The sequence below is a fragment of the Egretta garzetta genome, unplaced genomic scaffold (genome assembly GCF_000687185.1).
Source record: "Egretta garzetta isolate BGI_Z169 unplaced genomic scaffold, ASM68718v1 scaffold270, whole genome shotgun sequence".
NCBI classification, from domain to species: Eukaryota; Metazoa; Chordata; class Aves; order Pelecaniformes; family Ardeidae; genus Egretta; species Egretta garzetta.
In genome coordinates this window covers 753,001-775,702 of record NW_009258274.1, presented here as the reverse complement: position 1 = coordinate 775,702, position 22,702 = coordinate 753,001, and the positions used below count along the sequence as shown (strand labels likewise).

At 39.4% G+C, this 22,702-nt stretch overlaps 1 protein-coding gene across 4 annotated transcripts in view; it reads left to right on the top strand.

The window, feature by feature from the left end:
* G3BP1 (G3BP stress granule assembly factor 1) overlaps positions 1–21,568 on the top strand; it is a 24,874-nt gene extending 3,306 nt beyond the window's left edge. The window contains exons 1-12 of one of the 4 annotated variants that reach the window (XM_009635346.2): positions 4,976–5,425; positions 12,127–12,237; positions 13,508–13,589; positions 13,961–14,134; positions 14,963–15,053; positions 15,562–15,655; positions 15,916–16,120; positions 16,914–17,015; positions 17,612–17,723; positions 18,139–18,264; positions 18,352–18,482; positions 20,905–21,568. In XM_009635346.2, coding sequence (XP_009633641.1) covers positions 12,146–12,237; positions 13,508–13,589; positions 13,961–14,134; positions 14,963–15,053; positions 15,562–15,655; positions 15,916–16,120; positions 16,914–17,015; positions 17,612–17,723; positions 18,139–18,264; positions 18,352–18,482; positions 20,905–21,111 — 1,416 coding nt within the window. In that variant the 5' untranslated portion in view covers positions 4,976–5,425; positions 12,127–12,145 and the 3' untranslated portion in view covers positions 21,112–21,568. Of the gene's footprint in view, positions 1–4,975; positions 5,426–10,589; positions 11,778–12,126; positions 12,238–13,507; positions 13,590–13,960; positions 14,135–14,962; positions 15,054–15,561; positions 15,656–15,915; positions 16,121–16,913; positions 17,016–17,611; positions 17,724–18,138; positions 18,265–18,351; positions 18,483–20,904 lie in introns of those variants that run through there. The other 3 variants (XM_035891273.1, XM_035891281.1, XM_009635355.2) reach the window with 3 other exon arrangements.
* The last annotated feature ends 1,134 nt before the right edge of the window (positions 21,569–22,702 follow it).

Here is a 22,702-nt window from a genome sequence, read left to right as displayed (position 1 = left end):
TCGCGATGTGGAGCTGGAGCTGCGAGCTTTGTTCTCGGCTTTACAGACCCTGGCGTCTTCTCATCCGCTGGTTGTTTTTTTTTGGTTGGGATTTTTAGGTTTTTTTTTTTTTCCTTTTGAGTGGGGTGGGGGTTAGGCGTGAGGCGACCCAAAGCCTGGCACGTAGCTGAGGTAGCCCCTTTCAAGAGTTTTAGCCGTAGGTTGAGGGAGTAATTCTGGGTGCTTACACAGCGAGGTCGTCCGTGCCGGGGTACCGGGTCGTAGGTGTTTCCATTGCTCTAACTTTATAGATGAAGGGAGTCATCTTTCGAGCAGAAGGAGAGCACGTATTTTACCCTGACTTACCGCATGACCTTGGCTGGATCCGAGATTAAGCCAAGATTTAAATGTGAAGTAGTGCTTGCGTGACGACTTTCTGGCCTCTTGGAAGGCCCTAGATATACTTGCTGGAGAAAAACCAGAGAAAAGGCTTCCATGCATCTTTCAGGTACATTTTAGTCTTGATCTGGATGATCTAATGTGTTACTAACTCTTAACGGGCTTACTGGTGACCTTTTCTGTTAAGGGTTGCATGCATATAGTAAGTATTCTTTACAAAGAAAATGGTAATTTTGTTTTCACAACTGGTTGAAAGCAGCATTTGCAGCAAGCCGCCATGTTTCCAGTGCATGCTATTTTTGTCTAGCCTGTGCTCTCACAGCCAGGAGTGACAGCTTTAGGAAATGTGGACGCTGCTATCAAGCTCTGAAGGCTAATGCTTCCAGGTACCATAAATCAAATGTGGTGGGTGTGTGTTGGATTGTTTTTAGCTAACAAGACTTTTTAGATTGGTGTCGTAAAGAGAAGGGAGTATAGAAGTTGACAGACAAAAACTGTGTTTCAGACCTTTCCTGAAGTCTTCCCTTTGGCCAAGTTTTCATTTTTCTTATTCCCTCTCTGTAAAGAATAAGCCTAATGATTTTGCTAAAAAGATAGGTCTGTGATACTGGTGGTAGGATGTTCTCATCCTGTGAACTGAAATCACCTTTTCCTGGGGTGTTTCAGTCAGTATACTTAATGTTGTGAAGTTGTGAGTCTAGCTTTTAAAAAAAAAAAGCTTAGTGAATGGAACATTCAGATAAATTGAAGGCTAGCTGTAAGTATTTACATGCTTAAAGTCTTATATCTTAATAGTCATGGAGCATCCTTATGATTAAGATCTTCCAATTTTTTTGATAGCATCACCTGTTCCAGGGACTAGTTTGCCTGAAAGGCAGTGTTGAAACATACTAGAAAGCATTTTATTATAAAATCTGTTAGAAAAAGGATCAAATCAACATTGGAGTCTTTGCAAATGTATACCTTAGTTTTAAGTGTAAATCTTCTCTTAAGGTCTTTTTTTAAAAAGAATGTTGTGTATGCATTGAACACTAAATAGCAGTCTTCAGTTCTTGACCGTGTGAATTGGGCAACTACCTTTTTTCTGCTAGGTTTTATTTTTTAAGTGTGAACTTCTTAAATTGAAGGCTGAAAACATAATTTAGGTAGAAGACCTGGTGGACAAGATTTTCTTTGTGTATATGGGTCAAGTGTAAACATCAGGATCTTCTGTAGGGACTCCTTGCATTTGTAGCCTAAGAAGCAACAAAAACATACAAGACTTGTTTGTTCTGTAAAGATCACTGCTCTGCTGTTTGTTTTGATGCTGGCACAGCAGCATCAATGGAGTTCAACACAACTGATGATACTCTTAAGTTTGAACATCTTAATTTTAAACACTAAATCCTTTTGTACCTGATGAAACAGCAAGCTCTTTGTGGGTTCAGAAAGCCAGTGTTTTCTCTTCCACTTTGCAAATTGTAAGGTGAACAAGAGGAGCACTTTTTAATGAAAGTAAAATAAAGCAAAGATGGTGTTACTGTAAGTACATATTGATATCTCTGTTCATAACAATAGTACCTGTTGAGAGACCACTCATAAGGTTAGCATAAATGGCTTGTTTGATGAGTTAAAAACTAGAATAATCAATTCAAATGTTTTCTAATATTAGAACCTGGGCCTTTTTGTCTGACTAAGTAACATGAATGAAGAATCAAAGAGGAAATCAAAGTAGAGCAGAGCTCTGGCAGGATGGTGCTAGTTACTACCCTGGCTCTAGTCTGCTGTGCTTGAAACAAACTGAAGGTGAAAGTGATAGTTTTATGTAGAAGACTGGATACTCTTTTGCAGGTGCCTATGTAAAATCTCGGGAGCTGAGGTAATTATTAACTTCTTGCTGAAACTGCTAATAGACTCAATCTTCAGCCACCCCACTGAGTGATTAAAAATAAGTTAAGTCTGATCTTCAGCTACTCCAAAAGAATCCCTAAAACTTTGCAGGCAGTGAAGATTATACTGGTCTGAGGTCCTAGTTTTGCTATTAAGTCTGGACCTCTTCCAGAAAGACATAGCTGGTGGAGTACTGCTTTCAGAGCTAGAAGATTGTGAGCTCTCACTCATGTACAAATAATCTATTACCAGCCTGGTTCCTTGTTAAGGCAAATGTGAAATACTGCATTCTAAGATGCTGGTGGCCATCTTCCGTTTTCTTTTGCATTGCCCTGTACTGTTTTCTTGTTTCACTTATGGTATTAGGCTGACTCTCTGTTTTAAGTGTCTTGCAGTGTAACTGTAATGATGCCATGATGGATCAGTCTTAAGTGCTAGGATCCAGTCTATATATGAAGGTTAAGAGTCTTCTGTGGCTAAAAAGGGTAGAGATGAAAGAGTTGACTGTCTTTACAGGTATCTGTTGTTTGACATACAGAAAATAGGTATTTTGTTAAATTTTAATCCTGGTGATTATAATCCAAGTGAGATTGAATTTCACTGTAAATGTCTGTGTAGCTAGGTGTTCTAATCTGCCTCTTCTGACTGCTTATGAGTAACTTTTGCTTTTTACTTTTAAGAAGCTGCAGTGGAGCCAAATGGAAAAATTGCAGACCTAAGAGAAGACGACTGGACCTGCTGCCAACTTCATCGAGTTGTTGGAGCAGCTCTTGGATGTCAAAACAAAACCTGTTCTAACGGCAAAATCATAGGGTTTAATCTACTTTATTGTGAAGCAGTCCAGAGCACAGTATAGGCATAAAGCTAACTTATTTTTCATTTTAAAAATGAGTAATCAAACCATTCAGACTGCTGGTATTCTACTACCCTTTGGGATGAAATTTACATGATTAAACTAATTTTACAGAAAAACATTACTTCTAATGTAGGATGAATGAGGTTGGAAAAGGTCCAGTTAGAAATGAAAAAGTCCTTCACCCAGGTGTAGGAGAAGTCAGATACCCTAAAGCCTGTTTAGGACATATTAAAAAAACTGTAGGAATATTTCTGTGAATTCTCAAGACTTAAAAATCTGAGTTCTCACAAAATTCAAAGAGTTCACTTTGTACTTCTGTCAAATCACAAGGGCCATTTTTTTTTCTGTAATGCTAAATGCAGCATAGCTATCTTTTTGTGATGGCATGAAGTGTTACTAGTTAGGCTCAGGGCAGATAATCCTAGCTTAATGTTACAGCAGGTCCCTCTGCAGCAGCCTTGCTTAACTTTTTTTTTTCTGTGGCAAGATTATTTCCAGCTTCTCTATCAAACTCGAGCAGGATACGAGCAGCTCCCAGAACTGTTCTAGTATAAAAAGGAGAGGGGATAAGGCATGTTCCATTCATTTTGGAGCTGTTTACCTAACATACCTGGTTACAGCTTCCCAGCAACTGAGAACTGTTGATGATCTTAAAGGTCTTTTCCAACCTAGACAATTCTATGATTCTATGAACTGTACTTCTGGAAATGCAGAAAGGAGTCAGTGCAGGTACAGACTATTGTGACTGTCTTGGGAACAGCTGTTGTTGGGAGGATGATCAAATTGTCTATATGTTCTTTAAAGATAAAAATATTGACAGGCCTGTATGGCAAGACCTATTGCAGGTGAAGTTGTCTCATGAAAAATCCCCACATAGTGATCAAGCTTCAGGTTGTACTTCTGAAATGGTAGCAAGTCTGTTTTTAATGGCAGAGTCCTGCTGCGGGAGGAATTTAGCGAAGCAGCTATCAGTCCAGGGCTCTCTTCTTGCCTTTTGGGCATCTAGAAGTACCAGAGATTAAGATGTTTAACTTGGTGCTTTGTGGTTTGTTTTTTTGTTTGTTTTGGCCAATAAGTCTTAGGTAATAGGAACTTAAATTTATTTGTTTAGTTCTGGAGCTTCCACCTTGCCTACTCTATCTCCTTTGTGTGATGAGTAGGAAACTTCTGGTGACTTGTTGAGAGATGCAAAGCCATATTGAGACATCTGAGAACAGAAGGTGAAACATTTCACTTCCCCCATTCTAAGTCTATAGTATACATTATTGAAATAAAAGTAAGTAATAAACTGCATGTGAAATTCTGCACTGATCTGTTTGTAATGTAAGAAATAACTTAAATATTTATCTTCTAAGTTAGAGTATTTTTCTCCCGTGACACAGTAGAACAGAAATTTCCAAAAAGTAACGCTAAATACCTTAGCTGCAGTCTAAAGGGGAAATCCAGATACTTTGCTTCTGAAAGGTGACCCTTGCTGGGTCATGAGCATAGAGCAGCTGTTGCAAATATTAACTTAAAATAAAACCTGTTTCTTGCTGCTAATTCTAAGTGAGGACTCAAATGCTTGTGCTGCTTCTGCAGAAATGCTATCTTCCCTCTCTTTGTATCAGTAGCATTTGTATTGCTGAATAGAAGTGATGATTGTGTGATACAAAGTAGAAAATTGGACACCAGTTGAGAAAGCTTTAAAAATGAAGAAAGAAAAAAAAAAAAACAACCCCACCCCAAAACCAGCCACCAAACCTCCACCAAAGTAGGCCCAGCACTCAGGGAAGGCAAAGTGTTTTGAGGGGAGAATCCAAGAAAAACAACTTGGTGAGAAAACTTGTGATATCACTTACCTTTAATACCAAAATTCTTAAGATTTTTTTTTTCCCCCTCCCCTTTTAAACAGGACTTAATTTGCTGTTTGTCTTTGGACAATAGATGTACCTTTATGCTCCTAACTACAGGAGTAGTATCTAGTATCTTTTTCCTTCCCCAGATGAATGTTCCTTACTCTACAGGTATAGATGCTGGCCTGAACTAGCTTAACTTATGCTTTAGATAGTCTTCCTTGTTTGTTTCTTTGCTTTGAAGCGTAATGCTCTAGAAACTATATCTCTCTGAAATGGTCACTGTTCTTTTAGTTCTGAGTAATAGCAGAAGAAATCTTTAGTTTGTCTCTCTTGCTTGGCAGAGCTGAACAATACAAGAAACACTGAATTTTGTCTACAAACTGGCAGACTCCATCATATCCATCAACTTGTGGATCACACTTAGGTTTGTTAGCAAAAACACAGGCTGACTTCTAGAATGACAGCTCTTCTGCAGCAATTCATGGTTTGTTTATTTGTATTCTTATAGTGTTTAAATGGCTGTGCATCGCTGCTGAGTAAGGCTTCCCATCTGCCACTGGCAAGCAGAGGGGTTTTTCAGTACTAGCATGGGCAGCATGGAATGCAATTCTGAATTATTTTTTAATCATATACTGAAAATGTTTTTCTGGTGCTTAAATTTGGATTGATTGCTCAGATACTTCAATTAGAAATTAGTTAAGTTTCTAATTTGACTTTTGTAATCCATATGTTGGTGTAATGTCTAGCCTTTCTGTAGTGTTCCCTCATCAGTATGTCTCAAAGAGCTTCAGAAATGGGTTCAGGTATTGCAAAGCCTTTCTGCAGCATCAGGATAATTAAGCACAGAGAAAGCTGTTTGCCCAAGGATGCAGCATTCTGGTTGCCGCATAATTATTCTTTTAGGATCCAGCTCCTTGTAACACCTCAAGTACCCTATAAACATAGGCACTGCCTGTCTTTGTAGGTTGTGTGGTTCTCATCCAGTAGGCACTGGTTGCTGTAGTGAATGAGTAATGGTGTGTTAAAATGTGGATCTGGTTCCTCAAACTTACTAGGTGCTGGTTTTAAAGATTATTAATAAAGGCTGCTCTGTCTGCATGATGTATCTAGCACTTCACACTGCTCTGATCTTGGTTGGGGAGTGCCTGCTTCTGGAAGTTCCTGGTGAATACGTGTATCTTCTGGACCATCTTAATGTTTCCAGAAGATACTAGCAGAATTTGAATGCTGGTAACCTCACAACTAGTTCCAATTTGATCTTCAAATATTTTATTGTTCATTGCATAAGTTATCCCATCACCCAGCTTTCAGGCTCTGGCTTCCAAGTGTTTTTTTGCCTCCTGTAAGATAGCGCTATTAGAAGATAACTTCTTTCAAACAGAATACTTCCCCTCTGAATCTGTCAAAATACAGAAAAGGTGAATTGGTTGCAGGCAGGCAACTGTCTGTAATGGCTTCTGTATAAAATATAAGCTGTGTTGCTGTGATAGTGTTTCCTGTGACCTTGTCTACTTCTGCATCCAGTGGGAGGCAATTAATGAGACCTGTTTTTTTTAAAGGACATTAGTGTTTTGAGACTCCAGTTGCTCATCTATTTGAGGTGCTTTTTCAGCACTTCATAATTTAGGCTTGGTGTCAACAACTGGGTTTTGGTATTTTTTTTGACCCCCTCAGATAGTTCAGGCTATGTTAAAATAAGAAGGGTATCTCACATCTCACCATATCTGGTATCTTGTAGTGTTTTAAATATGCATTTCTTTGAAAAGGTTTACATTACTCTTCCTACTTGGAGAGCAAGCTGGTGTAACGATATAAAGCCCCAGTTGAGATAGGCACTGGAATTTGCCTAGTGATGCAACTTTAGCTTGTTTGTGTTTCATTGTTCACTCTGTAATGTTTTGTATCATAGTTCACACAGGTACCAGCTTCTTTTTTTTTTTTTTTTTTTTTTTGCTCAGTCAGCAGCACTAGCAGATGCTGGTCATGTAAAATGTATGGAGAGTTGGAATTAACTAGAACTGTTTTGCTTTTGTTGTTTAACTTTTAATCTGTATCATGCCTGTTGTAGGCATATTAGGAGTTTTCTTCATGATTTCATTTGTACTGAGTATTTTTTTCTTCTTGTCCAAAACAGCAGTAGTAACTGCTTCTAGTGCTGGTTACCCTGACACAGATAAATGGTTTGTGGCTTTGAAAATGCTCACCTGTTGCTAAGCAACTTGGAGAAATCCCAAATGACACTTAATTACACAATCCTATTAACTATTGACCAGACCTTTAATGTCTAGCAAAATTGCTGTTTGCTGGCTTTGTAGTGTGATGTGCTTAGATACAGAGATGTTTTTCCATGTGAGATTCTCAGGGTGTTTCTTAAGTTTTCAAAAAGTCTTTTTATGTTAAGGAATTTTAATTGATAATAAAATGATGGAGTAGAGTTGCATGAAAAGTTTGGCATTCTGGTCTAAAGGAAAAATGTCTTCATCTGGGTAACCCATCATTCATACTGTCAGAGCTGCTTTTATATAGTTAGAGGTCAAGTTGTAGAAATGAAAGATGTGAATTATATTTCATAGAAGCTGATTAGGTTGTTGGAAATGGTGTAACAGCTCTGAGGATATCTTAGCCAGTTAAGTCTGTAATTAAAAGGGGGGGGCAATGTGACTGTTTTGGTACTCTGTAAACTCTACTGCCTTGTAGGGATGGGCAGGAATGTAGGATCAAATGAGTTACCTCATAGCAGTTCATGCTTTCTTTTGGCTGTTCATGTGCTATAAGGTTGTTCCCTGCATTGGCTGTGTAATATGCCAATCAAACAGAACTGTAGTGCTTTGTAGTAACTTCGGATTTTTTGAGACTGTTTCTTGTACTGAAATGCAAGTCAAAAACATGGAAATGAAGATGGCAGGGAACAAAGGCATAAGGATAATGTTAAAAACAAATGGTGGCCTGTTTAGAATATGCTTCAATGTAAATTTTAGCTTGTCTTTCTGTTAGTACTGATGGTTTTCTTGAAAGAGAAGATTTTTTAAAATTTCCATGCACTTTGGGAAGTAAAGTTTGGAACTTTCTGACTTGCATGTCTTATTTCAATGGAGTCTGGTCCTCTGGCTTTTTAGATCAGGCTAAGGGTTCTGTAGTCACTGGTTGTCCTGAGAGCTGAACACTGCATGATGTACATAAGATATTTTTGTTGTGTAAGAAGTCTAGTAGAAACAAGATTCAGACTAAACTCCTTGTCTGATTTAAAAATTAAAAAAATATTGAGTTGAGATGGCAAGGGTTAGTTCACTTTCATAGTGTAGCGATTTGGTGAGAAAATGCTAACCAGTGCTAGCTGTTAGGTGTTCTTTGAGTCTATTATTTTTCTGAATACTAATATGCTAATAGGTTTTGTGGACCTAAATCTGAATTTGCTAATACAGAATTTACATAAATGGTTCTAATTTACATAACTGTACTTTAGAAATTCAGTGCCTAGCATTGATTTTTCTGCCAAGTAGGCGCATTGTAACAGATGGCGGAATTTTCCACCAGCCAGGTGATAACCACTGTAAAGGAGGTATTTGTCTTCCTGTAAGTCTCTTGGCTTAAGGAAAGGGCTCAGAATTGTTCTAGTATATTTGTTATAATTCGAATTACCCAATATGTTTTACATATATGGAGTAATATGAATGCATGTTTATGAATGAATCTTAAATTGTCTGTTTTTCAGCTTTTCCTGTCAATTTTCACCCTTTTCTCATTATCGCAATTGACATGAAAATGTGTGGATAAGCTGCTATCAGGAGTGATGTAGTGACAGCTCAAGCATTTGGTACTATTATGCTTTGTGCAGTAGAAATGCAGTATAAAATATTTGCAGTTATTCTTAGGTCAAGGAATAGTGGAGTAATGAATTGCTCGTGAGCATTAGGGAGCAAATATTCTCTCTGGAGATGCTTGGCTTCGATCATTCAGGTTGCGCTGGCTGGAGAACAAGAACAGATGGCAACTGGCAGTGTAGCAGCAGGTGCAGCAGGAGTAAAACCAGATTGTTGTTGTCCTCTGATTAGGTCATGTAAAGGTTTTTCCCATTTCAGATCTGCTTAATGAGAACTAGGCATTCTGCTATTTGACTTTCCATGGCAAAAGTGATTTCTGATAGATTTTCCACCTTTAGTAGTGGGGAAATCTTTTGATTTTTAGCACATAAATATGACAGAACATAATCAGCACAAGCCACTTTCAGCAGGTCTTCAGTACAGCATTGGGACCACTCAGAACAGCACTGAAGATGATGTGCTAGTGGGTTAATACAGGTGAGGACTCTTTCACTGAAGGAGAGGAATCTGAAAGAGCTCTTGCTGCATGAGCTGTTGAGATCTAAGTGCTACAGGTAACGGTTTACCATTATGTGAGAATGTCAAGCTTTGTATGTTGATATTCTATAAGCAATTGAAAATAATTCTTAAGAGAGCCTGATCTGGCATTTAACAGCATTGAGTAGAAAACCTGCCTGTTGACATCTATAGGCATAAGCTGGAATTTGAGTGGAAACTAGTATTTACAAAAAAATTAAATGCACCCCCTGTACCTTCCCCACTCTTCCCGCCCCCCAAAACAGAAAAAGAGGAGTGAACAAGCAACATCTGCTTTTTATACAGAGCTCTTGTCATACTCCAAACAGTGATCTTGGGGGATATGGTAGGACTGGCTTTCTAACTGTAAACTCGCAGCACAGAGGCAAGTTTTCTAACTGTTGTGGAGCAATTAAGTCTTGCATTGTCAGTTAAGCCAACTGGATCTAAAAGTAGGTCTTGTCTACTCCCACTCTTCAAGGTTGTCCTGCCACTTGTAATAATGAGGTTCACAAGGGCTTGACAGCAAACGAAGTTAAATGAGGAAATCAGCAGTGGTACCCACAATTTAGCCTTACTTTACCTGTGGTGGTTTTTGTTATCGTCTGATAATATTTTGTGGGGATCTAATTTAATGTGCACTAGAAGGCAAACAAGTTCATATCTTTGAGGGTTTTGTCACTTCAGGCTGTGCTTGGCCTTGGACATCTGTAGCTGTAATACATTATGCTTACAATTCAAAGGCAGCTTCAAAACCACAGATACTAGGAACTTCCTAAAACGAAAGCAGTCTGCAGAATCTGAGCACTTTCTGCGGGCCAGACCCAACCATGGAGTATCACTTTCTTCATGGTTAGCTCTTGAAAATAGTCTCAGACAGCTGAAAGCTTCTGAATATATTGAAAAGCCTTTTTCAATTCTAAGTCGTGTTTGGTCTTATCCTTTCCGCATATTATCATGTAAGTAACATTTTGTTGTGCGGTGGTGATACACTTCCTACTGGAAGAGCAGGTACTGATGTGTATGCATCCTCTGAAGCCTGTCAGATCTTTCTCCTGTGTATTTAAACTTAGAAAAAGTGCATATAAAAATAGATTTTGCATTTATTTTTTTAAATTTACAAAGTGAAAAAGTGTGTTTGTGCTTGTATTAAAAGCAGAGCAAATTGTATCAAAATATGCAAAACTATAGCAATTTTTGTTGTCATATTAATAGCATTGTAGTTATATTTTCTGTTTTGAATCTGTGTACTGTATCTCTGACTAAATTAATAGCATTGTAGTTATATTTTCTGTTTTGAACCTTAAACTGCATACCTCCCAGGGTAGGAATCTGTGTACTGTATCTCTGACTAAGCTGGATGCTGATCATTGCTGGGAGTTTGGGTGTGATCGCATCCTCAAATATATTATCTGTATGTTCTACTAGTATAGATAAACATTGCCTTGTGTCTTTTGATTACAGTGTGTTGGGTGTTAACCACAGTTTTAGATATAAGGAATTTGCCAGGTTGATTCGGACTTAGCTTTATCCAAAATACTAGCTTCCATGTTGTCCTTTTTGGACGTGCTTTTCTTTGGGGTTTGAAGCTTCTGTTTTGCATTCTTGGTACATCCAGCAGTGTGGTTGTAGCTTCCTTTGCAGGCCTACATATGGTGTGCATTTGAAACTGTCACTGTAATAACACTAACCTGGTAGGTCACCTCTGTCTTGTGAAGCTCTAGTCTGGTGTTGGTTCTTACCATTTAAAGGATGACTACTCTGAAATTCAACAAATGTAATGAAAGTCTTAAACAAGATCCTTGAATGAACTGGAACAAGGCTTAGTACGAATAGTTGCAGGAAAACTAGCTATCATACATAGTTTTGCTGTTGATGTATCAGACTATCTGCTAAGCATCCGTTCTGCTAGCTGTTGGTATAATTGAGTATGAAACAGAAAATCTACTTTTATTTCTGTATTAGGTAGCAAGAAATATGCTTTGGTATTGATGTGTTTTCCCTACCAGTTTGAACCTATTTTGCATGAGTTTGAACAGTGTGTGTGAGTATTTGAAAGGAAGGGAACATAGCAATGTGCTTTGGTTTTGACTGACCTGGACTGAAGATATACATATTGTGTAATCCACCTGAATAGCCTTTCTTTTTATAACTTATAGATCCATGGAAATTAGGTAGAAGGTACCTAGATTGATTTGTCCCTGGGCCCAGGTATGGGTGGTACAGTTCCTTTAACTGGTCTTCAGGTCTTAAGTGAGAGGTGACTTGCTGAGTTTGGTGGAAGCAAGGGAAGAGCAACAAGCATTTGTTTGTAGCGTAGTAATTTTAATATAATCCGATATTCCTCTCTAGTGCTTGTTACTCATAAGCAAGGAGTGCTGTGCTGCTGATAAAAATAGATTGGGCTTGTTCTGATCTTTTAAAAATGCCCTTAATACAGTAGCACAGGCTTTGCCTTAGAACATCTGACTTTTAATTCTGATTGTGAAGTCAAGTGAGGTAAGTAGAACTTGGATCGACTGTAAATTACTTAGCCACTTAGCAGATCCTCTTGAAGAACCATATTTGCTTGCCACCTGCTTTTTACTGAGGGTATGTAGGATGATTAAATGCTGGCATGTTATGAGGGAATCTCCCTCACCCATGCAGCCTCTCCCACCGCTGGTTTAGTACCCAGCAGTCCTCTCCTCAGCACCAAAGACTGATGACTCTGAAACATAGCACTTAAACTGCTTACTGTGGTAAAACTACAAGGGGTTTTGGTGTGTGCTTTCTGCTGTGTTTGTGTGGCTTATGCTATTGGCATGTGAAATGCTTGTGTTTTTATGGAGCTTTTGATTTTTTTCAGTTTTCAGTTGACCAAAGAAATGGTGATGGAGAAGCCAAGTCCCCTGCTGGTCGGGCGGGAATTTGTGAGGCAGTACTATACTCTGCTGCAACAACAACCTCATTTTCACAGGTAAAGCTCCACTTCACTTTGATCCGTTTTTCTGTGTGAATTTCTTAATTTGTATGTTAAAATTGGTGAATAAGCTTATTATCATGTTTTGGCTTGTTGAACTTCAGTAAATCAGATTTTTAAATGTCCAAGACAGACTCTGGGTGTAGTTTGCTTTCATTTTTGATCATCTGAGTTAAAACATGGTTAATAAAGATTACAGGAGTTCTTTAAATATCTGTGTTCTGGTTGTTACTGAAATGCCGCTATACGTGTATTCTAAGCAAAAAAGAAGAAAAAAGTAAATCAGAAGTGTGTTGCTTGCTACTTCTGCTTGTAATCAATATGAATGAAAGCTGGGTAAATGTTTGTTTAAGCAGTTTTGTAGTTTTGTCTTGATAAAATGCCCCCTGACTAGAGGAAAAAACATTGAAAATAGTGTGAAAAGTAGGTATGTCTCAGTCATACCAGCAGCTCTTTCTTAAAGGAAAATTGGAGAAATTATGAATGTGCAGCAAACTGAAATCTGTTATCTAAACAAGTTTGTCCTGTCTGATTTGTCAGGTATCCTACTTTTCAAAAATCAGGTTAGTTCTAGCAGATATGCTTTGTTTTGCTGTGAGTAGCTAGACAAGCAATTTCTGAAACCTTCCTTCTTCCAATCTGAGGAGCACTTATTCAGAGTATTTCTGCACTTCAGTGGACAGCTGACCTCGTCTATTTAGGTCAGAGGAAAGTTTACAATGTACCATGGAATTCGGTTCTAGTCTTTCATCTGCTGGCAGAATGCAGTCCCATGATGTTTATGACACTTGAGCTTGTAGTCCCTCAGTTACAAAATGGAAGATTTACCTGCAGTACTTTCTTTACTGTAGGTGAACAAAAAAGTACCATTGCTTCTTGCTCAAGCCTTAAACTATAACTTGAGGGGAAGCCTTCAGCTTCCTGGGTGTTCAGGGTACTGTGTTGCTTTAGGGACCCTGTACAGAAAGGGGAGAATGGGACTGGATCATCTAGCTCCTATGTGTCTTTGATTTTCGCTGTTAGTGCTTGGGTATCTGACATATCTGAAAGCTGCATCTTACACAGGAGGACTTTGCATTTTCCCCTTTGATCGCCACCAACACCCCTGGCCCCAAATCACTAGCAGGATTATGGAATTGTATGGCTGTATTCCAGTAATTCGGGCAGAAGATTTGCTTGAGAGTATATTATTCGTGGTGCACTCCAACATAGAGGCTCAATGTTCTTGCATAACAAAGCTTAGTGTTAAAATATTTCTTTCCAACAGGTTTTATGGTAAGAACTCTTCCTATGTCCATGGCGGCTTGGATTCCAATGGAAAACCAGCTGACGCAGTCTATGGGCAATCTGTAAGTACTTAAAAAAACCTTACTGTTCTTTCCTTCTTTCTTGTCACTTTTTGTGGTTGAGAAGAGACACGTTTCCAGCTGTGATTCACCCCCCTTTGTCCAAGTGCTTTCTGTTTAAAAAAAAAAAAAGGGGGGGGGGGGGAAGAGAGAAAACTGCAACTGTAAACGTCAATACCTATGCAAAATAAGCTTCCATTATTAAAGTTCATTGTGTAAAACTGCTTGCAGACCGAACTTAAAGAGCGTGCTGCCAAACTTTCTAGAGTTAGGGAAATACGCTTTGAAACAGTGTTCTACAGTTTTGCTTTCTTTGAAAGCCAACTTAGCAGAAATTGCTTCTGCAGTGTAACCTGTAGACTGTTCTTTCATAGGATATCCACAAGAAGGTGCTGTCATTAAACTTCAAGGATTGCCACACAAAGATTCGTCATGTGGATGCCCATGCGACGCTCAATGATGGTGTTGTAGTCCAGGTGATGGGAGAGCTCTCCAACAACATGCAGCCCGTGCGCAGATTCATGCAAACATTTGTACTTGCACCTGAGGTATGCTGTGTTGAGAGTTAGTGTTATTACAGAGCTTCTGATACCATGTCAGGATTAATGAGGCCTGTCTGGTTCATGTGTTGGAATCTGAAAGGCTAGACTGGGAAGGTAGTTTGCCAGAAAATTCAGCAGCAACGTTCTGCACATTCCTTAGGAAACTACACTACTTCTGTATGGCCATATATTAATCTTGGATATCCTAATTACAGTTGTAAATACCCTAACTTTTGGCTACTAGGTATGTGCAATGCATACTTCTTTTCTTAAGCATTTTAAAGTTCCCTTTGATTTGCCCTCCTAGCAACTGTTCCCCTTACGGAAAGGAACTAGTAGAAAGGAAAATGCTTCCTGTCGTTTGAAGACGTGGAGTCCAGACTTTCTTGTTGCATAAAGCATTGGCTTAACATTTGAGGTGGCTTCTTAAATAGACACTTCGTCTTGAACAAAACAGTTCACATAATTGAAAATGGTAGTGAAGAAAGGAGTATTGCAAGATCACTTTATTTTACAGTTTGACTTCGAGCTGAGAGTTGATACTTAAGACCCCAGAAGGTTCTTGCTCCTAGTTTTTCAGTGTTGTGAGCTATTGGAATTAAAAGCCCTAATATGATTTTTTCCCATCTTTCTATGCATGCTTGACTTGCTAGTATGATGCGTCTTCCCCCGCCCACTCCAAATAACACACATTTTGCAAGGGAGGCATGTTTGGATTAGTTTTAGGTGGGAAGGATGATGTGCTCTATTTGTTCTCATTTTCTCATTATTTCAGTTTTTACATTACTGCAGTTGATGTAATTAAAACTGTTCCTCCCTTTAATTTGCTCCTAGGGTTCTGTTGCAAACAAGTTTTATGTCCACAATGACATCTTCCGCTACCAAGATGAGGTTTTTGGTGACTCTGACACTGAGCCTCCAGAGGGTAAGTAGCGGGAATTTTTGGATGGTTTCTACTGGTATTTATTTCTGGGTCTGTGTCAACACTCCATTCCCAGACTTAGAGGAAATCTTGCTGGAGAAGGCAGATCAGCATTAAGCTCTCCATGTTCTTCTAAGTTTTTTTTCCTTGCCTGTAGCTTCCTTGCACTGCAGCAAGGAGTTGTGACATGCAGATGATTGTCATTTTTCTGGCATATTCTGTTTCTATTAAAAGAACTGTAAGACTTATTTTAGTGGTCATAGTCAGTTTTGTAGTCTATAAATCTGCTTCTCTGAGTATTTGGAACATGTTGTATGACCTTGGTCAAAACCGAGTAACCAAAGTGATAGCAGAAGTACAAGGAAATGGCTGTTCCATGTCACATCTTGATAGTGCTTCCCATGTGCTCTTTAGCAGAGACTTCACCTGCATGTTGTAGAAGATGCCTTGTGTTGCAACAGAGTACTAAAGATGTGTGTGGTATATTTTTTCCTTTTCTAACTTCATTTAGAATCAGAAGAGGAAGGGGAGGAACCTGAAGAAAGACAGCAGACACCTGAGGCTGTTCCTGATGATACTGGTGCTTATTATGAGCAAGCTGTCAGGTATACTATCTTATTAGATGAAGTCAGATGTTGTGTGATAGAGACTGCCTGTAGAACAGGTCAAATGAACTTATTGCTACTCATGATTTTCCTCTTTGACAGTCACAAGATTTCTGTTTATTGGGCAGCTGAAACCAAGGTGCTGTTAGGCTCAACACAGGGACTCCAGATTTTCAGCAGATGTAATGCTTTTGCTGCTCTGTAGTGTAACAATGTGAAACTTGGATCCCTCTTTTTCTTGTTTTTTGTGGTGCTAATAGCAATGACATTGAGGAACACCTGGAAGAGACAACTGCAGAGGCAGAACCTGAGCCAGAGCCAGAACCTGAACAGGAACCTGAACCAGAAGTGCAGGAAGAAAAATCTGAGCCGGTATTAGAGGAGTCTGCTCCAGAAGAGACTGTGGAAAAGAGTCCTTCTCCAGCTCCTGCTGATCCAGCTCCAGCTGTGCAAGAGGACTCCAGGGTAATGACAGTGGATGTCTCTTTCTATGATCTGGTGGTTTCATCAATATGTTTGACTCTCTCTGTTTTACAGAGCATGATCCTCTCTGGCAAGAGGGAAAAATATCCAGAATTGGAAGTGTTTAAATGCTTTGTAACTTTTCCTCCCCTGCCCAAATTGGTCTTCTCATGACCAGTTGCCTCCTTCCCATTTAGTTCCTGCACAACTGTAGTTGTCCCATACTGTTCCTGTAGTTGAAATTCTAGCTAGAAACCAGTTGGTTAAAATACCAGGAGCTAAGGTAAGGCTTTGTATATTTGATAGGTGTAGGAACTGTGGCAGCAGTGAGAGGCTCAGATTCTTTTTGTTAAACAGAGCTTTGGAAGTTCTGAACAGACTGCAGCCAACATGCTGAATCAGGAAAATGGGTGAAATGCCACTTTATTTCTACCTGGGGGGTTTTGTCACTCTTCAGTGTTAAGGGAGGAAAAAGTGGACAAATGGGTACTTTGAAACCCAGTGCTTTGTTTAACCTTGATGTTATACTTGGTCTTAGGCCACTGCTGTATCCTATTTCAACTTTACGTAGAATTGAGAAATAGGGTGGAAGTGTGACTCCATTGCCATTGCACTAGGTCTTTTGAATTGAAATGATTTGAAGGAAGTTGTGGGGAAACTGCTAGTGGCTGGATGCAGAATTTCAAGTACAGGTTAAAATTTGTTACTGTTATCCTATGTCTGTTGGCTGTACTATCAGGGATATGTTTCGGAAGGCTAAAAGCATCTGGAGTTGAATTACAATATTTTTTTTTAGACGTTTTCCTGGGCGTCAGTAACCAGTAAGAACCTCCCTCCCAGTGGAGCTGTTCCCGTATCAGGAATACCACCCCATGTTGTGAAAGTACCAGTCTCACAGGTAGGAATAAACTGACTGACAGTAAACTGAGATGGGGAAAACCATGATGAAATCTACTTGCTTATGATCTGAGTTCTCATACTCGAAGACTTTCAAATTCAATGTTTTATGATAGACTTCATAAAAATGTTATTCCTTAGCTTTTGGGTTGAAAAGGAATTGTTTCTTATGGAGGAAAACCAGAGAATGTTCATTTGAGTGCTGGATGTATCTGCCATCTAAAATGATTGTACCCTCTTAACACAAGAGGCAACTTTTCTGAATGGGCAGTGGTAAAAAAATTAGAAATGAGGCTTTGTCATGAATGAATTGATATAATACAATCTAGCTGCATAACTGCTGCTGCACTTCGAGCAGGCATGCTTTATTGTGTGAATGGGGTGACTTCTGAAATTCTAACTTAGTCAAGTGACATGTTTGCTTTTAGCATATAGTTCAACATGAGCTAGCATGCATTTTAGTCACAGGTGGAAGGAGCTGACTTTCTTCCTGTACTTTCAAGTTCTTTATCAGCAGCTTGATAGTGAGTTCTTAAAAGCTGAACTCTACTGTTATGTCTGATTCTTTCCTGTTAACTCCTTTTTGAATTTATACAGCCCCGCCCTGAGGCAAAGCCTGAATCTCAGACTCCACCTCAGAGACCGCAAAGGGATCAGCGAGTGAGGGAGCAACGAACAAACATCCCACCACAGAGAGGTCCTAGACCAAGTAAGAGAAGCTACAAAGAGTAAACTTGCCTTCTGCTATTTGATGGTTTTGGGGAAGCAATGCGATGATTAAAGCTTTTAAAATATCATTAATTTTCTCAGTAAGTGAATGTTTTCTACTTCTGTGGATACTGTTATTTTAGATTATCTCTGAATGTCTGGTAAGCTTTAGAGCTGAATTTCACTAGCATTCTGTTGAAGTATCTAGGTTTCTACTCAAGTGTTTGGCCTCAGGTGGTAAAAAGCACACAGTTACAAACTTGCTAGTGTAGAATGCTTACCTTTTCATAAATATGAATGGATAAATAGTGTGAATTCTGATTTCTTTTATAAGGTGCTAATTCCTACCATGGCTTGGGGGTTTTTTGTTGTGAGGACTGAATTTTCTTGAACAAGTCTTGTTTTTCTGTTCCAAGTTCGTGAGGGTGAACAAGGTGATGTGGAAACTAGACGGATTGTGAGATACCCAGACAGTCATCAGCTGTTTGTTGGGAACCTTCCCCATGATGTGGATAAAACTGAACTTAAAGACTTTTTCCAAAGTAAGTTAGTTGCTTTGCTGTACTCTCAGGGTTTGGGGGTTGCAGCCATAAACGTGGTCAACAGAGCATTCTAATGTATGACCCAAGAACTTGGCTTTTCTCTTGCAGGCTATGGCAATGTTGTTGAACTCCGCATCAACAGTGGTGGAAAGCTCCCCAATTTTGGGTTTGTGGTGTTTGATGATCCTGAACCAGTTCAGAAGATCCTTAGCAGCAGGGTAAATAAAATTCTAGTCAGTGGGTTTTGGTCTGTTAATAACAGGCAATGTTTTTCAGATTACTCTAAGAAGAGATTCTATTAGGTCCCTTTCTTGGTCCCTTTGCCCTTTCTTAAGCATCTTAAAGTAGGTGGGATGCTTTTCCCTCCTATTACCCAGAATTGTGCAGCATTTGTACAGGTTGAATCTTTTGTCATTGATGTAGCTTGTAACAACTTAGGTGAACATGAATTTATTCATCGTAGAACCTTTTTCCAGTGGGAAGTTGCTGAGCTCTATGCAAGAAGCAAGTAAAAAGCTTTCGGGAAGGCAAAGGAGAGAGAGTCTGACCCTGTGGACAAGTAGAATCTTGTTTGTCAAAGAGGTTGAAAGGAGAAGCTCTACTAGTGTGCTGGTTGAAAAGTATTTCTGCTAACAAAGGCAGGAGGTACCTGCTCAGCTTGTTAGTGATTGCTAATGCAGAATGTGCACCCCATGACTGTACAGTGTGGTGGTAGGCAATGAATCTGGATGCACCATAACAGCTGTGCGGTGTGCTTGCTTACAACCTAGCTTTCACCAGACAGGGACATCCTTTCTTCTTTATTTCATTCTTGTACAGCAGTATATTTATGTTCTTAAACTGAAAGGTAGCTTGCATGCAGATTTTTTGAGCCTTGAGATTTGGTCTAGGCTTGGGGTGTTTCATGTGGTTAAACATGTTTAGCCGTGGGATGCCAACAGCATTTGAGGCAATGCTTGATGAATTAGTGCATATGAAGCCCAGCAGCCCTGGAAGCTCTCACAGGGAGCTGGTGATTCAAGATAGGAATGCTGATAATGTTGCTTCCTTAAGTGCTTTCCTACTATCGTGGGCTGAGCAGTTCCAATGTGGTCTAGGGTAAAGTCTAAAATAGGTGGTTTGAAACTAGTGCTAAAAGTAGGCTGAGTAAATCTGGTTGACTTTGGCCTGAATGGGTGTGGGTCCTTAAGCCATTTCTTAGCTGCAAGCAATACGTGAACACCTTCACCAGTGAATTGAATTTGCATGTTTGAGGTTTTTGCTGAAACGAACTAAAGTGTTCACTTGTAAGTTCTTGTGTGGTGGGAGAGATAGCAAAGAGCCAAGTGCCAGACTTCATGTCCAGGGAATGCCAAAGACACACTCAGCTGAGGGATTTGTGGCCTTTGTTTACTTGTTGAAGTGTGCCACTCTGTGTAACTGGAGCCAGAGAAGAGAGTGGATGCTGGCTTCCAAGTTAGGCTTTGAATGTGTAATAAACTTTCAAAGTTGGTGCACTCTGCAAGCCCATGGAAATGTTTAAACTATAATGGATGGGCATGGCTTTCTGAAGTAAGATTTTTTTATATATAGGTAGACTTAAGTCCTGTAAAAGCAGTTGAACACATCTACCCTGCTTTGTACAGCAATAAATTCTGTTTGTAGTATCCACTGTGTGAATTGTTTTGCAAATGGGCCCAGTGCTTTAAACAAACATGTCCTCAAAGAGCAGGACTCTTTCCAGGATAAGCTTTGCTATAAATGAGTTTAAAAGGCTTTGGTAGACTGTCAGCCAGTGAAGCTAAACCTGACGTCTGCTGCCCCATGTGAAATGTGGGAGCTTACACTGGAGTCAGTAATAAGGCTGTAACATGATGGTTTGATTGTTCTGTCCAGCACAGCTGATGGCTAGAGGAGGGCAATGCACTTCATCCTTAGATCTGTTCTATAGTTAGTTCAGCAGAAGTGAATGGCTGGTCTTTCCATTTGATGAGAAAGCATTGTGCCTGTGCCAATGATGGATCACTTTTCATTTTGTTGTTTGTTATGCAACTGCAGGAATAACTTGAAACAAGTGAGTCCTTATTCCTGTAGTTCTTGGATTCTTGCAGACTTCAACTTTTTGTCTGCAGTGAGGTTTGTGGGATGTTGCAGCCCTGTTCCTCTGTTCTTGCTTCGGTGAGGTTTCCCAATCAAGTGACCACTTGTTGCTGCAATTCTAAAAAAATCGAGCTTGACCTAAGTGAAGGACTTCACTGGCTCGTATAGCAAGGTGGCAGAGAGGATCTGACATTCTTCATGCCATAAGAAAATCAACTGGGACTCTGCATGGTGGCAGACTGAATTGCCACACACAGTAACCTGTTAAGTAGGTTACTGTTAATAGTTCAATTCCTTTTCTAATAGGTGTCAGAATGCTCAGTGTTAAGCCTGAGACTGCTTTTCAAGTGTCACTCTTTCACGTATTTTTTTATATCTTTCCAGTAAAGCACAAGACTGGATGCATAGTTTGACTTGCCATTTTCTGGTAAACAATTACAAAACACTTTAATTTCCTTTCATGGAGAGGAGGATATGAGCCAAAGTTGCAGAAATCTGCTTGACACTGAAGTGTTACTGGTCAGTCATTAATGGCAGTACCCTTTTCTTCTTCTGTTGCAGCCCATCATGTTCAGGGGAGAGGTACGCCTGAATGTGGAGGAGAAGAAAACACGAGCTGCCAGGGAGGGTGACCGCCGAGATAACAGACCACGTGGACCTGGAGGCACTCGTGGGGGGCTGGGAGGTGGGATTCGAGGGCCTCCACGTGGAGGAATGTCCCAGAAACCAGGATTTGGAGCTGGAAGGGGGATCGGGCAACGCCAGTGAATGCATCACGGATGTTGACATGGTGGCGCAAACCCTCTTACCTGCAGATTTGTGAATTTCAGCCTTGGGTATCTTGGAATGTGGCCCTAGCCTGTTATAGACTGCTACGTTTGATACTATTTTGGCCCCTTTTTGTTTGTGTTATGGTTTTGTGATAATTTTTTTCTAGTCCTTGTCCCAGATTCCAGCTTTGTGGAACAACGTTTTAGGAAAAGTGGATTTTAAAAAGAAAAGAACTGAATTTTCTTGTTCACCTCAAACTTACGGACTGGATTTTTTTGGTACCAGTGGTCTTTCCTAAAGGAATGTCTCTTTATTTTTTCTTTTTCTTTTTTTTCTCCCCCCTTTCTACTGAATTTGGTGCATTTCAGTAAGTGGAATAATATTTCGCGTGCATGTGTTCAACCGCCTGTAGGAAAACATAGTACTTGGCAAGTACTTCAAGGGCAGAAAAACAAAACTATCAATTTATCCTTTGAGGGTCATACGAACATCCTCTGGTCCGGAGATATTGCCACTTGAAAAGTTGACATTTACCTTTCTCTTTGTGGCGCTGTAAAAGTGGAATAATGGGTATCCGTAGAATTTTTTTTTCTTTTGATACATGATCACGGAAAGGAATTCGAACTACTGTTTTACCACTTTAAAATTTTGGATTGTGGGATAGGTTTTAAATGTCTAGAACTTGACTCTTAAAACACTTTTCCTGAACTTGTGAAATTTTTTATTGAAATAGGGAGGTTTTTTCATGTTTAGTTTGTATTTGTATAAAAAAAGCAAAATTGTTGTGCCTTCTATTTATCTCTCATTCCAGTCTTGGCAAATTGTTTAAAAAAAAAATAAAAATAAAAAAGGTCTAGATTTGCTTTATCAAGTCAAGAGTTTGTTGGAGTTTTTCCAAGGGGAAGAAGTTCTTCCTTCAGTCACTAGGTTTACTAGGTAGGGGTGAAGTTTCTAACACCTTCTGTTCGTCAGTTTGGCTGCATTTAAATAATTGAAAACAAGTACTTTTGGATGCAGAATTTAATAACTTTGATTTGAGGCTGGGCAGGCCCCATTACAAATGTTGCAAAAGTAGAACTGAAGCAGAAGTACTTCTGTCACATCCTCTGCAGTTCAAACTACTGTATGTAATAGAGTAATTTTTTGAAGTTTAGGCATTAATTTCATCCCCTGCTTCTGCCAGACCTGAAGTGGATGGATGGCATTTTTGTCAGAAGTACAGAAGGTGCCTGTCTGTGCTGGTGTTAAACATGTTGAACGCTCTTCACTGCATCTTAAAGAAGATGAAACTGAAAATAAAATACAGAACTGGGTAATTGCTATCAAAGAGATCTGCACAAAGCAGTTTTATTTCTGTAATATGTGGTGTTAAACATCTGGATGAAAATGCAGTTCTGAGTCTATGCCAGACCTTCAGAGCTCTTGGTAATATGAAAGAGCTGCTTAGTGAGTTTGCTTGTATGTGTTGGGGTTCATTATTTCTGTTTTCTTGTTTTATTGACATGACTACTGTGCGTAATGCAGTATATATCTCCTTAATGTTTCCTTGCTTTAAAGCTAGAGCAAAGCTGCCCTTGCCCAAAGGGCG